The sequence below is a fragment of the Hyperolius riggenbachi genome, chromosome 9, assembly GCF_040937935.1.
Source record: "Hyperolius riggenbachi isolate aHypRig1 chromosome 9, aHypRig1.pri, whole genome shotgun sequence".
Lineage (NCBI taxonomy): Eukaryota > Metazoa > Chordata > Amphibia > Anura > Hyperoliidae > Hyperolius > Hyperolius riggenbachi.
Genome location: NC_090654.1, coordinates 89,067,176 through 89,079,468, shown reverse-complemented (window position 1 = coordinate 89,079,468; position 12,293 = coordinate 89,067,176). Strand labels below are relative to the sequence as shown.

Sequence of the window (12,293 nt, the reverse complement as noted above, 5' to 3'; positions counted from 1 at the left end):
AGCTGAAAAGCTTGTATACAAATCTGTGCTAAATCTCTATTACGATCATAAATCCATGATGCACAATTCCCTTCTCAGCAACACATGGTGGTTATCCACAATGAGAGAATTGTGCTTCATGGATATTTGATATGTAAACCTGAGACAATGAAAGTGAAAGGATTTATACTTACCTAGGGCTTCTTCAACCCTGCTGTATAGTCTGTTACCTCCCTCTGTGTTAGAATGGTCTCCTCCATTCTGCCATTGTGGAGTCTGCAATCCAGCCAGATTGCTACTGCTCATGCGTGGTTCCATGCCGGTCGGAAATGCCCATTTCCGAGTCTGCAGAAATTACGATTTCTTATTCTCCACTTTTACGATTTTCTAATTTTACGATTTCTGATGAGTATTTTGTCAATCATTTTTTGCATCAGAGAAGGCAAAAAGGAGAAAAAAACAACCCTAAAAATGGAGAAATCAGAAAAACGGAAAATCAGTCTTGTGATTGGTCTGAAATAAACATTTTGCAGAAAAAAAATCTGCATTCTCTGATTGGTCTAAATAATTGGGCTAAAATTACAGAGTCTTGGTAATTGATTTCTGTTTTCCATTTTCTGAATTCCGCCCGGAAAGGCTTTTCCCACTGTGCATTATTGGCTTTGTGCTACTGCACAGGTGTGAGCCTTGCTGCTGCCTGCACAGTATGGCCACACTCATACTGGGACAGGAATGAGACCACAGACTGAAGAGGGTCTTGGATAGCATCTGTGTGGTCAAAGAGGATGGGGCAGCCTCTGGGCTACAAAGAAGCTTCCCAGGACTCAGGTAAGTATCTGCTTTTAAAAAAATTCTGCTTACAGGTTGCAGCTGGGATGTGTATGATTGCATTATGTGATTGCATGTAAACAATGTTTATCTTTATTTATGAATCAAATTGTATATTCACATACGGCTCATTCATGAAATAAGTCCATACTAACATTCTTTCCATGCTTTGCTTCGACACTATTTTTCTTGCCCATCTGGGTTGTAGAAGGCAGACGTTTATCTTCAGCCTTCAGTTGGGTAGACATCTTCTGATTTTCTGGTAAGCAGTCACTGAAAAGAAATGCATTTGTTTCACAAATACAAATTAAATGCACTATCTATCTGTTTATCTATCAGTAACCCATAGTGACTAGCCACATCATTAAAGGATACCCGAACTGAAATGTGACATAATGAGATAGACATGTGTATGTACAGTGCCTAGCACACAAATAACTATGCTGTGTTCCTTTTTTTATTTCTCTGCCTGAAAGAGTTAAATATCAGGTATGTAAGTGGCTGACTCAGACAGGAAGTGACTACAGCGTGACCCTCACTGATAAGAAATTACCCTTTTTATCTCTTTCTTGCTCTCAGGAGCCATTTTCTGCTAGGAAAGTGGTTTATAGTTGGGATTTCTTATCAGTGAGGGTCACACTGTAGTCACTTCCTGTCTGAATCAGGACTGAGTCAGCCACTTGCATACCTTATATTTAACTCTTTCAGGCAAAGAAAGAAAAAAGGAACACAGCATAGTTATTTGTGTGCTAGGCACTGTATATACACATGTCTATCTCATTAGGTCACATTTCAGTTCGGGTATCCTTTAAGGGAAGATAATAGCCAAAATACTCTGAAGATTTGGAAAGGCATTTCACAGCTACAGACTTCTCCTTAGAGTGTCCCATATATTATAGGCAACACAAAAAACGAACAATTAAGAAAAAAATAACTTTTTTTTTTTTTGCTGGTTTGGAAAGCCTAAAGCAATTTCCTGCTGAGCCCTCCGACTTTGCGCCCCCCCACCCCCCTCACAACTGCATACAGTATTCACCACTAGGGATTATCAATAAGACGCAAATAATAATTCATGTAAATTATATACAGCTTGAATTTGGACCAATCAGAAGAACTTCCTGTCCATTTTTACTGGTCCAAGTTCAAGCTGCATAACCTTTACATGAAATTTGAATGTTAGGAGATTTTTTTTTGCATTTTGTTAGTAGTAAACACGTTTCTGTACAAAACATCATTTCTAAACATCTTTGTTTTTGCTATTTACCTGCATCAGTGTTTTACTACAGCTAACATCTGGAAATATGCCTGAAGTAAGGGGACTAGATCCCAGAAAGCTTGCATTATTTAAAGGAATACTGTAGGGGAGTCGGGGAGCCACTCACCGATGCTCCGGCCCCGCCTCCCATTCACTTCTGAAATTTCAGACTTTAAAGTCTGGAAACCACTGCGCCTGCGTTGCCGTGTCCTCGCTCCCACTAATGTCACCAGGAGTGTATTGTGCAGCCCCAGTATGGTCTGTGCCTGCGCTGTATGCTCCTGGTGACATCAGCGGGAGCGAGGACACGGCAACGCAGGCGCAGTGGTTTTCAGACTTTAAAGTCTGAAATTCCAGAAGTGAACCGGAGACGGGGCCGGAGCATCGGTGAGTGGCTGCGCGGGCACAGGATGTCTGTGGGGGACCATTAGAAGCCCCGGGTAAGTTCAACTCATTTTCCCCCGACCCCCTACAGTATTCCTTTAACTTTATCAGTTAGTTTTTTTTCTACCTACATATATTTGCATTTTGTTGAACATCTATATTCACCACACAATCAATGCCTCCTCCATTGCCAGCTCAAACACCTTAGTGCTAGTTCACAGTGCTCAGTTGTGTTGCAGAATAATTCTGCATGTCAGCTCACTGCCCAAACAGTTGTATGGGCCTGTTCACAGTCGTGCGTTGTAATTGATTGTGTTATTACTACTGTGCACCTAGCCTCAGTGCTATCACAATACATCAGATATTCCACTACTCTCCCCTGGCATGACCCCACAAACATTAAGAAACTGTGTTAATGTTAACATTTCCACCTTCAGTTATGCACCCCCTCCATCCCTTCATATGAAATGTAAAATAGGGGTGGGTAAACTACATCCACAAGGGGTGATCTCCTGTAACTTGCTATAAGAGTCAGGGATAGGCAGAACAGCCAGAAGTGGGTTTCTAACCACCAGTAATCCCTCCCTGTGGAGTCAGTATAAAAATCAACGGACTCCACCTCTGACTCCTCAGTTTATGAAACTACTTACTCCAACTCTAACTTTCACTCCAGGTACCCACAAATTGCTCTGATTCTTTAACTCCGACTCCACAGCCCTGAATTACTTGTCCAGGTTAGTGGACAGTAACATATGGTGGAGTTCAAAAATGTGCCCAAGGTGTTCAAAAACTGTGGGCATTGAGTTTCAGGTGGGTTTTCACTTTCAAATCTTTTTTAAGGTAAATGAAATAGGGAGGGGGTGGATATCTTCATGGCCCTCTTGTTACAGGGTTCCCAGATTTCACATAAGTCCCAACTATACTGTAACTCCCACCTTCTCCTGGACCCCAAAAGCTGGAATAAGCCCTTTGTCCTTAACATCAGGGCTACAGTGCTTTGCAAGGGAATATACAACCCCTTCCATTGGAGAGTATCACCCAACTTTTCGGACTATGTAGGATCGTAATCGATCAGTGGCCAGAAACCCACCATTTTGGGCCCTAGATTCCCTAGCTAGATGCCTACATGGAAATAAAGATGGTCAATGAGATGAAAATAATAGAGTGGATGCAGGATTATGTACATTTTGTATGCAAATGTATGCAACTTGAAAATAGACCAAGCAAATCCTGCTAAGGTGGATTTTGATTGGACCATTTTCAGGCTGCATAAATTTGCATACAAAATTTTCAAAATCTTTCAACTCTAAAATATTTCCTTCTCATTGACCAATCCTTATGGGGACAACATGTGTTATAGCAAAACATGTGTTATGGATGTACCATGACTCGCATGAATTGCACAATATGCAGTACACTGCCGACACATGTTGTGCATGACAACATTACCAGCGGTCCATGTATCAGGCCTATTGTAAGCTAACGTGTATACAGATAGTGCCCTACTTACAAATAACTTGAATTAAAATGTTTCAGAGATACAAAGTTGTCTTTATTTTAACAACACAGTCTGCAAAATAAGAACAAACTGCATACTGGATTCACCTCAGTGATAAACCATATGCAGAATAAGAAAATACCTCCAGAAATGATATTATCATCACTGAAAACCAGAGGCGTAGCTAGGGCTTTCAGCGCCCAGGGATAAAGATTACTAATGCGCCCTCTAAGGAGGAACCTGTGGCGTGCGTAGCGTGCCATGCCGAAAAAGGGGCGTGAACACATAACAGAATGTGGGAGTGGTAATGAGTGGGGCCAACTATACATAACCTTAGCAGTGGTGTAAACGGTCTGCCAGGGAAGTTTGAGCTCTGCCATAATGTTTCCCCCCAAAATCCATGTAATCTGACAGCATTTCACCAAAAATAAACGTAATTTGGCAGAGGTTTCTCCAAAATACAGATAATATGGCAGTGGCTCCCCCAAAATAGACATAATCTGGCAGCAGCGGTTCCCCAAAAATACAGTTAATTTGGCAACATGTCCCCCAAAATAGGTGCCCCCAGTATACAGTGGGATGCGAAAGTTTGGGCGCCTTGTTAACCGTCATAATTTTCCTGTATAAATCGCCGGTTGTTACGATAAAAAATGTCAGTGAAATATATCATATAGGAGACACACACAGAGATATTTGAGAAGTGAAATGAAGTTTATTGGATTTACAGAAAGTGTGCAGTAATTGTTTAAAGTGAACCTTTACCTGCCTGGCATTCTATTAAGATCGCCAGGCTGGCGACTGGACGTTTTTTTTTAATAAAAAAAAAACTATTCCCTTCTTGTTTTGCTTTCCTCGTCGCCATGGCGACGAGCGGAGTTACGTCATCCGCCTCCGATCCAGCCCTTAGCGCTGGCCGGAACTCTTTGGTCCAGCTGCGCTGGACTCGGGCGGCTGGGGGGGACCCTCTTTCGCCGCTGCACGCGGCGCATCGCCGCGCTGCGGCGGCGATCAGGTAGCACACGTGACTGGCAAAGTGCCGGCTGCGTGTGCTCCTTTTTATTTCGTTTAAATCGGCCCAGCAGGGCCTGAGCGGCACCCTCCGGCGTCTCTGGACGAGCTCAGCTCGTCCAGAACGCTCAGCAGGTTAAGTCAGAAAAACAAATGAGTTTTACTCACCTGGGGCTTCTACCAGCCCCCTGCAGCAGTCCTGTGCCCCGCAGCCACTTACTAATCCTCTGGTCCCCCGCTACCAGCTAGTTTTGTTTTTGCCAACAGGCCCATCAGAACTGGCCACGCGTAGCTTTTTCCGCATTCCCGACTGCAATTAGTGCTATTGCGGGCCGCAACGTGTACAAAAATACGGGTTGCCGCATATCCATGCGTTCATAATGCGGCAACGCATATTTTTGTATGCGTTGCGGCCTGCAATAGCGCTAATAGGAACAGTGCTAACAGTGAGTGGCTGGGCGGGCACAGGACAGCTGTAGGGGGCTGGTAGAAGCCCCAGGTAAGTGAAACTCATTTTTTTCTTGCCTTTAGGATCTCTTTAACATTTGTTTCTATTTCTGTAAATATTCAACTTTCTTGTGCTATGTTTGAAAAAAGGTCGTAACAAACCCCTCCCACTTTTAGGCCACACCTCCAGGCCACACCCTAAATGCGGTATTTTTTCAGTCAAAAGGTGGCAACCCTGCCCACCCATGACCTTCCCACATTCTGTTGCATGACCACACCCATTTTTTGGCTTGCCACGCACGGGGTGTGTATCACCTCTTTTCCCAGGACTAGACCCCTGCATGTTCCCAGTTATATGCACTAGTATGGGGGTAGGGAAGGTCTCAGCTTGAGAGCAGGAAGGAGTCTGCTGGCATTAAAGGGACTCAGAGCTGAGAAATTTAAAAGATTTTTTACATACCTGGGGCTTCCTCCAGCCCCATCTGCTTCGATCGCTCCCACTGCCCGCAGCTTTGGGAACCAGGTCCTGTCACTGACGTCAGTAGCGGCCAGCTACGCTGGAAAAGTGCGTCCTCTATGTATCTTTTCCAGTGGCTGCTTGAGAGATACACAAACAGCACATTTCTCTTACGTTAGACTGGCTCCGACTGATGGAAGTGAGGGGACACGTACCCGAAGCTCCGGGCGGCGGCGTGGGAGAAATCGGAGAGGATGAGGCTAGAGGAAGCTCCAGGAATGTATAAATCTTTTTAATTTTTCAGCTCTGGTACACTTTAAAGATGAGAAACAGCAAACAAGTCAGCAAGAAAGTATTCTGCTACCAGCATTCATTACGGATTTTGGGAAGGCAAGAGATAGAGAATTGTATTATGCTTGTTTTGACTACCCGCAACCCGACCCGCACCTCAAATCAATTCGGTTACCCGCACCCGACCCGCATTTCGGGTAACCCAAGGGTACCCTCGGGTACCCGACTTGATGCAGGCCTCTACTGTGTGCTACACAGATGCCTTCTCTCTTGATAAAACAACCTGTACATGCTGCCTGGATACACTCAGTGCAGTGCAGCAGCAACAGGCTCTTCTCCATTCCTCCCTTGTTGGGCTGGTAGTCCATACACGGGCAATTCGAATTGTATGACCTTAAATGCAAAAGCACATCGAGTGGGGCGCTCTTATAGTGAGCATTGCCTCCACAGTACACCCTTGTGCGTATCACACACTGCGTGAGGAAAAAAAAACTACCACCACCATAGATCAGGGGACATAACAACTTTTCCCCCCTTCCTTTCTGACCTTGCTCACTAGATTGTTTCTTTCAAACTTGCATATCAAATTCCATTTCGTCTTCAATACCTATTAAAACGCCAAACAGCTTCCATAGCAAAATAACATTTTAATAAGGCTCCCAAGTGGCCCCAAGTTAAAACTGCGTACATGAATAAAACTTGTAACTTTGCATATAGCAATACCGCATCCGCTCCGGTTCCGGTAACCTCTCACGTGTCCCGGTTAGTGTATCTCGATAGTTGAACAGCGTGAGTCCTCCAAACTCCTCCCTACGCATTTCGTCATACGGGTTGTGACTCATCAGGGGCTGGAGTGCGCACGCTCCCTGCTGCATTATGTATACGGTCACCACGCCCCCTCCCCTCCCTCCCCAGCAAGCCTCTAGGGTGTAAGAAGCTACAGCGGGGCATTACAACATTAAAATATAAAACTTCATATAATAATTATAAACCCCAACTGCACCCACCCTTCCCCCACCCTTCTTATTACGCATGTGTAATTGAATCAAAGTTCCCAACATTGCTATTCACCCATCCATCTTCCATTGCTGTGTGACCCTACACATACAATGCCTAAGCTGCGATTGCTCACACATCCTCTCTCGACCTGTATTTTACTATTCACATTACGCAAGGCCAAACATATAGGCTCACATATCCCTATGCACTATCCAAAAGTCAGTATTGGGATGGTGGAAGGAAGCTCGATCCTATATCCCAGTGCAGGGGTGCCCACACTTTTTCATGTCGCGAGCTACTTTTAAAATTTCCAAGCCTAGGAGATCTACCAACATTTCCACACATGCACGCAACCCCCCTCTTCCCCTCCCCCAATCTCAGCATAGTTGACAGCACAACATGGGTCGCAGACTCCTTCACCCCCCCCCCCCCACAGCACAAGGCTTCACGATCATTCTTCCCCCCCCTAGCACATAGCTTTATGATCGTTCTTTCCCCTTCCCCAACATAGGCAACACACACACACACACAGCAACCATAGATATAGACACAAAATCCCCTTCCCCCTCCCAAACACCACCACAAAAAAAAAAGCTCAGTCAAGAAATCCACCCCCCCTCAGCACCAAAATCTATGCCCACTTTGGGCCTCCTGCCTCCATTCAGTCCCCTTTCAGTGCAGCAGCGAACCTCCAGCTTCTGTTCAGTCTCCTCTCCCGAGTGCCCACAAGATGTGGAACAACTGTTTGAAGACGCGCGAGACCTGGGGGAGGCGTGGTCAGTGGCTTTGCATCACCATTCACAGAGGCTAGAGGGGGAGGAGATGCTAACCATTCGCTCCTCTCCCCTTCAGCCACCACTCTCCCCTTCAGCTGCGCCTCTCCCATTGTATTCTCAAAGCCGCGGCTGCTAAGTAGCATATTCTGACACTCGCGGCGGCAGGGAACACACTACATGCGTTTTTGCGCGTTTTGCCGCGAACGGCAAAACGCGCACGATTTTAAAGGCTATTGAAATTAATAGCCTAGCTCAGGAAACGCTGCGCCGCATGCGTTTGTGCGCGTTTGCGTTCACGTTTTTTCCGCGTTTTGTACCCGCACAGTTTTCTGCTGCCATGCAATCGCATAAACGCGGAAACGCACACGGAAAAACGCACGCATTAGACGCGACCGCAAAACCCGACGGAAACCTGGGAAACGCAGGGGAAAACGGCCCTGCAAGTGTGTTCCCTAAGTTTGACAGCTGCGATCAGGTCTTTTTTCTGCCCCTTGTGGTAAAATTCTTTACTGCAGTTATACATTACATTGCTATCCCTACACATACAATCCGTATCCTCCTACCACCATCTTATCGTTCCTCTCTATTTAAAGTTTTCTGATCACATTATATTACATCCTCTTAGTCTTTAGAGAAAAAACAATATAAATCGATCTCGATGTTAAGACCTTCTGGTGTCATTTTATGGAGGTTGTAGATCAAGTGTGTTTCCATTTTAGATAACTCACGCACTTACATCCTCTCAACTAGGAGTCTCATTTCTCAATTGCACAAAATTGCATTAACGTAGGATCGCAACCATGTTGGTTTCTAAAGTGTGCTGATATGCTGTGATTCTCGTGCCCCTTCTTCACCTTATATATATATTCACCAATGCGATCTCTTCATGCCCTTATGGTTCTACCCACATATTGATATCCACACCCACACCATATAATGTAGACCACATATTTAGTAACACACGTAATGAACAATCTAATTTTATAGTGGTGCTCAGTCACAGAGGACTCAAAATTTAGCTTTATCTTCCGATTATCGGTGTTCAATCTACACCCCTGGCTGGTCTTACAGGGGTAAAACCCAGGCTTTTACTTCAATAGAGAGAAAAGAGACTGGTACTGCGGTTTAAAATGGAAGTGCCTTTGGGGTATACATCAATAAGGTAGGCAGCCTTCTGTGTGCTCAAGATGCTGAAGTCAACACATTCATATCATCACAAGAAGAAAAATTCATCCAGCACTACACTTAAGGGTAGCCTTAAAGAGGAACTCCAGTGAAAATAATGTAATAAAAAAAGTGCTTCATTTTTACAATAATTATGTATAAACAGATTTAGTGTTTGCCCATTGTAAAATATTTTAAATCCCTGATTTACATTCTGACATTTATTACATGGTGACATTTTTACTGTTGGCATGTGATGTAGCTGCTGCATGCTTTTTTGACAGTTGGAAACAGCTGTAAACAGCTATCTCCCACAATGCAACAAGGTTCACAGACAGGAAACTGCCAGGAGTACCACGGTCCTCAGAATTTCTTGTGGAAGGGGTTTCACCACAATATCAGTCATACAGCGCCCCCTGATGGTCTGTTTGTGAAAATAAATAAATTTCTCATGTAAAAGGGGGTATCAGCTACTGATTTGGATAAAGTTCTATTCTTGGTCGAAGTTAATCTTTAACCACTTAAGCCCAACTGGACGAGATTTCTCGTCCAGTTGGGCTGCGCGCACTCCCGCGGGTCGCGCGCGCGCGCGCGCCCGCGAGCCCCCCCGTGCGTGCCCCCGCTGCTGGCCGCTAGCCCACCGATCAGTGAAAGGGATTATAAATCCCTTTCGCTAATCGGACCCCCCCCGGAGAAAAGCCGACAGCGTCTCTTCAGACGCTGCGGCTTTTCTGAGCTCTGGTCTCCTTTCTTCTGCCTGGGAGTGAGATCGATCGCTCCCAGGACTTTTTGATTCTGGCCATCTTGTGGCCAAATAGCAAATTACACCTAAAAAAAAAAGTTTTAAGAATAAACCTATAAATATATTAAAAAAAAACCTGTTTACCTCCCACACCATAAAATACCCACATACAAGTTTAAATTAAAAAAAAAAAAAAAATTACAATAATAGTAATACAAAAAAAAAACATAAATAGTTACCTAAGGGTCTGAACTTTTTAAATATTCATGTCAAAGGAGTATATCAATATGATTTAATAAATTATGGGCTTCTAAACAGTGATGGACGCAAAACGGAAAAAATGCACCTTTATTTCCAAATAAAATATTGTCGCCATACATTGTGATAGGGACATAATTTTAACGGTGAAATACCCGGGGCATATGGGCAAATACAATACGTGAGTTTTAATTATGGAGGCATGTATTATTTTAAAACTATAATGGCTGAAAACTGAGAAATAATGAATTTTTTCCATTTTTTTCTTATTCTTCCTGTTAAAATGCATTTACAGTAAAGTGGCTCTTAGCAAAATATACCACCCACAGAAAGCCTAATTGGTGGCGGAAAAAACAAGATATAGATCAATTAATTGTGATGAGTAGTGATAAAGTTATTGGCAAATGAATGGGGGGTGAAAGTTGCTCGGATGTAAAAAAATGTCAACCCTTCGGGCTTAAGTGGTTAAAGAAAACCTGTAATGAAGAAAACCTCCCCTGGGGGGTACTCACCTCGGCTGGGGGAAGCCTCTGGATCCTATTGAGGCTTCCCCCGTCCTCCTCGGTCCCACAGCGGCAGCGAAAATCCTCCCGGAATGGCTGTGATTTAAATATTTGCCTCCCCGGCTCCAGCGCAGGCGCAGTGTCGGCTCTCTGCACGGAGATAGGCAAAATAGCCGATCTCTGTCAGGCCGCTCTATTGCGCAGGCGCAAGTTTCCTGCGCAGTAGAGCGGACCGAGAGAGCCGCAACAGCACCCCCACTGGAGCCGGGGAGGTAAATAAATCAGCGCTTTTCAGGCCTGTCGAGGGAGGATTCCGGGACTCTTCGGGGGAGCCAGCGCTGGACTGCCTGCAGCTACAGGAGTGGGGGAAGCCTCATTGGGACCCTGAGGCTTCCCCCTCCCGAGGTGAGTACCCCAGGGGAACTTTTTTTTGTTACAAGGTCTCTTTAAGTGTAGTGCCGGATAAATGTTTCTTCTTGTGATGAAACCCAGGCTTTTGCCACAGGTTATCCCTTTGTGTTTTAGGGGGTTCCACACAGCGGGGGACCAAACTATCTCTTAAATTGGGTACCCTTCTATTTACAAATGAGGGTTTATTCGGTAATGCCCTTGCCAGCGTATGATCACACATTAAAACTGGCCAGTGTTTTTTCACAATTTTCTCAACCTCTTTATGTTGCAAACATAATTTGTTGCGCAATTTGTTTAAGCTAGCACTTTGCAAGCCACCCCGGCACCGCTCTGATCCCCCCGATCGCCGCCGGTAATATTTACCCATCCGCGATCCTGCGAGAGCCGCAGTTTCACGATCCGGCTTCACTCGTCGCTATGGCGACAATCGGGCATGACGTCATGCGCAGTCCCGATCCTCCCCATAGTGAGCCTGGAGCTGAAGGCTGCGCCATCGTGGGATCCCTCGGGGGTATGTATTACGGGGCTGATCACGGGAAATTGGTGGGGACCGGAGGCACTTGGGGGACATCATTAGCTAGCAAAGTGCTAGCTGAACAAAATAGCGCAATTTTTATTTAAAAAAATCCTCCCGGGGCCATGTGATCCCCTGCGGTGGCTAGCCCGACCCTAGGTCGGGCTTACCGCCAGGGAGGTTAACAAGTAATCCTTTTCATGCAGAAACCTTTACGGGCGGCAGATCGTGTGATAACTGCTGTGATAGTAGTTGAATCAAACTCCATGTGTGATACGCACAAGGTTGTACTGTGGAGGCAATACTCACTATGAGAGCGCCCCTCTCGCTGTGCTTTAGTATTTAAGGTCATACAGTTCAGGTTTCCTGTGTATGGACTACTGGCGCGGCTATTTTGATTGAAATTGATCAGAGACTTTTTTGTATAGTCAGCAGCCTGCAACGAAAGACTGAGGAAAAAAAAGAGACTGAGCGCAAAATCACGGTGATATCATTAATTTTTGAGCTGGCCAGGAAGGTATTCATGCGCAGGCAGACTGGTGGCAAAGTAGTTTCCCCTTACTTTCCTGCAACTCTTGGGGACCTGGGAAAGGAGGGGGGAGATGTCATTGCAGTGGTGCATATGGAGCAGAAAGGATGTGCGGTGCAGTCCGGATTACAAGCCAGGAGAGTCGCCTGATTTTGGAGAAGACCGGGAAGGATTACAGGAGATTGGCAGCATGCTCCTCTACCCACTGCATTTTTTTTTTTTTACATCTGGTATCCCTTAAAAAGCTGCA

General features: G+C 45.1%; 1 protein-coding gene across 3 annotated transcripts in view; it reads right to left on the bottom strand.

The window, feature by feature from the left end:
* Nucleotides 1–12,293, bottom strand: part of LOC137532547 (histone-lysine N-methyltransferase PRDM9-like) — a 222,808-nt gene that overhangs the window by 93,266 nt on the left and 117,249 nt on the right. For all 3 annotated transcript variants that reach the window (XM_068253168.1, XM_068253169.1, XM_068253170.1), the window contains exon 3: nucleotides 963–1,080. In XM_068253168.1, the coding sequence (XP_068109269.1) occupies nucleotides 963–1,055 (93 nt within the window). In that variant the 5' untranslated portion in view covers nucleotides 1,056–1,080. The remainder of the gene's footprint in view (nucleotides 1–962; nucleotides 1,081–12,293) is intronic.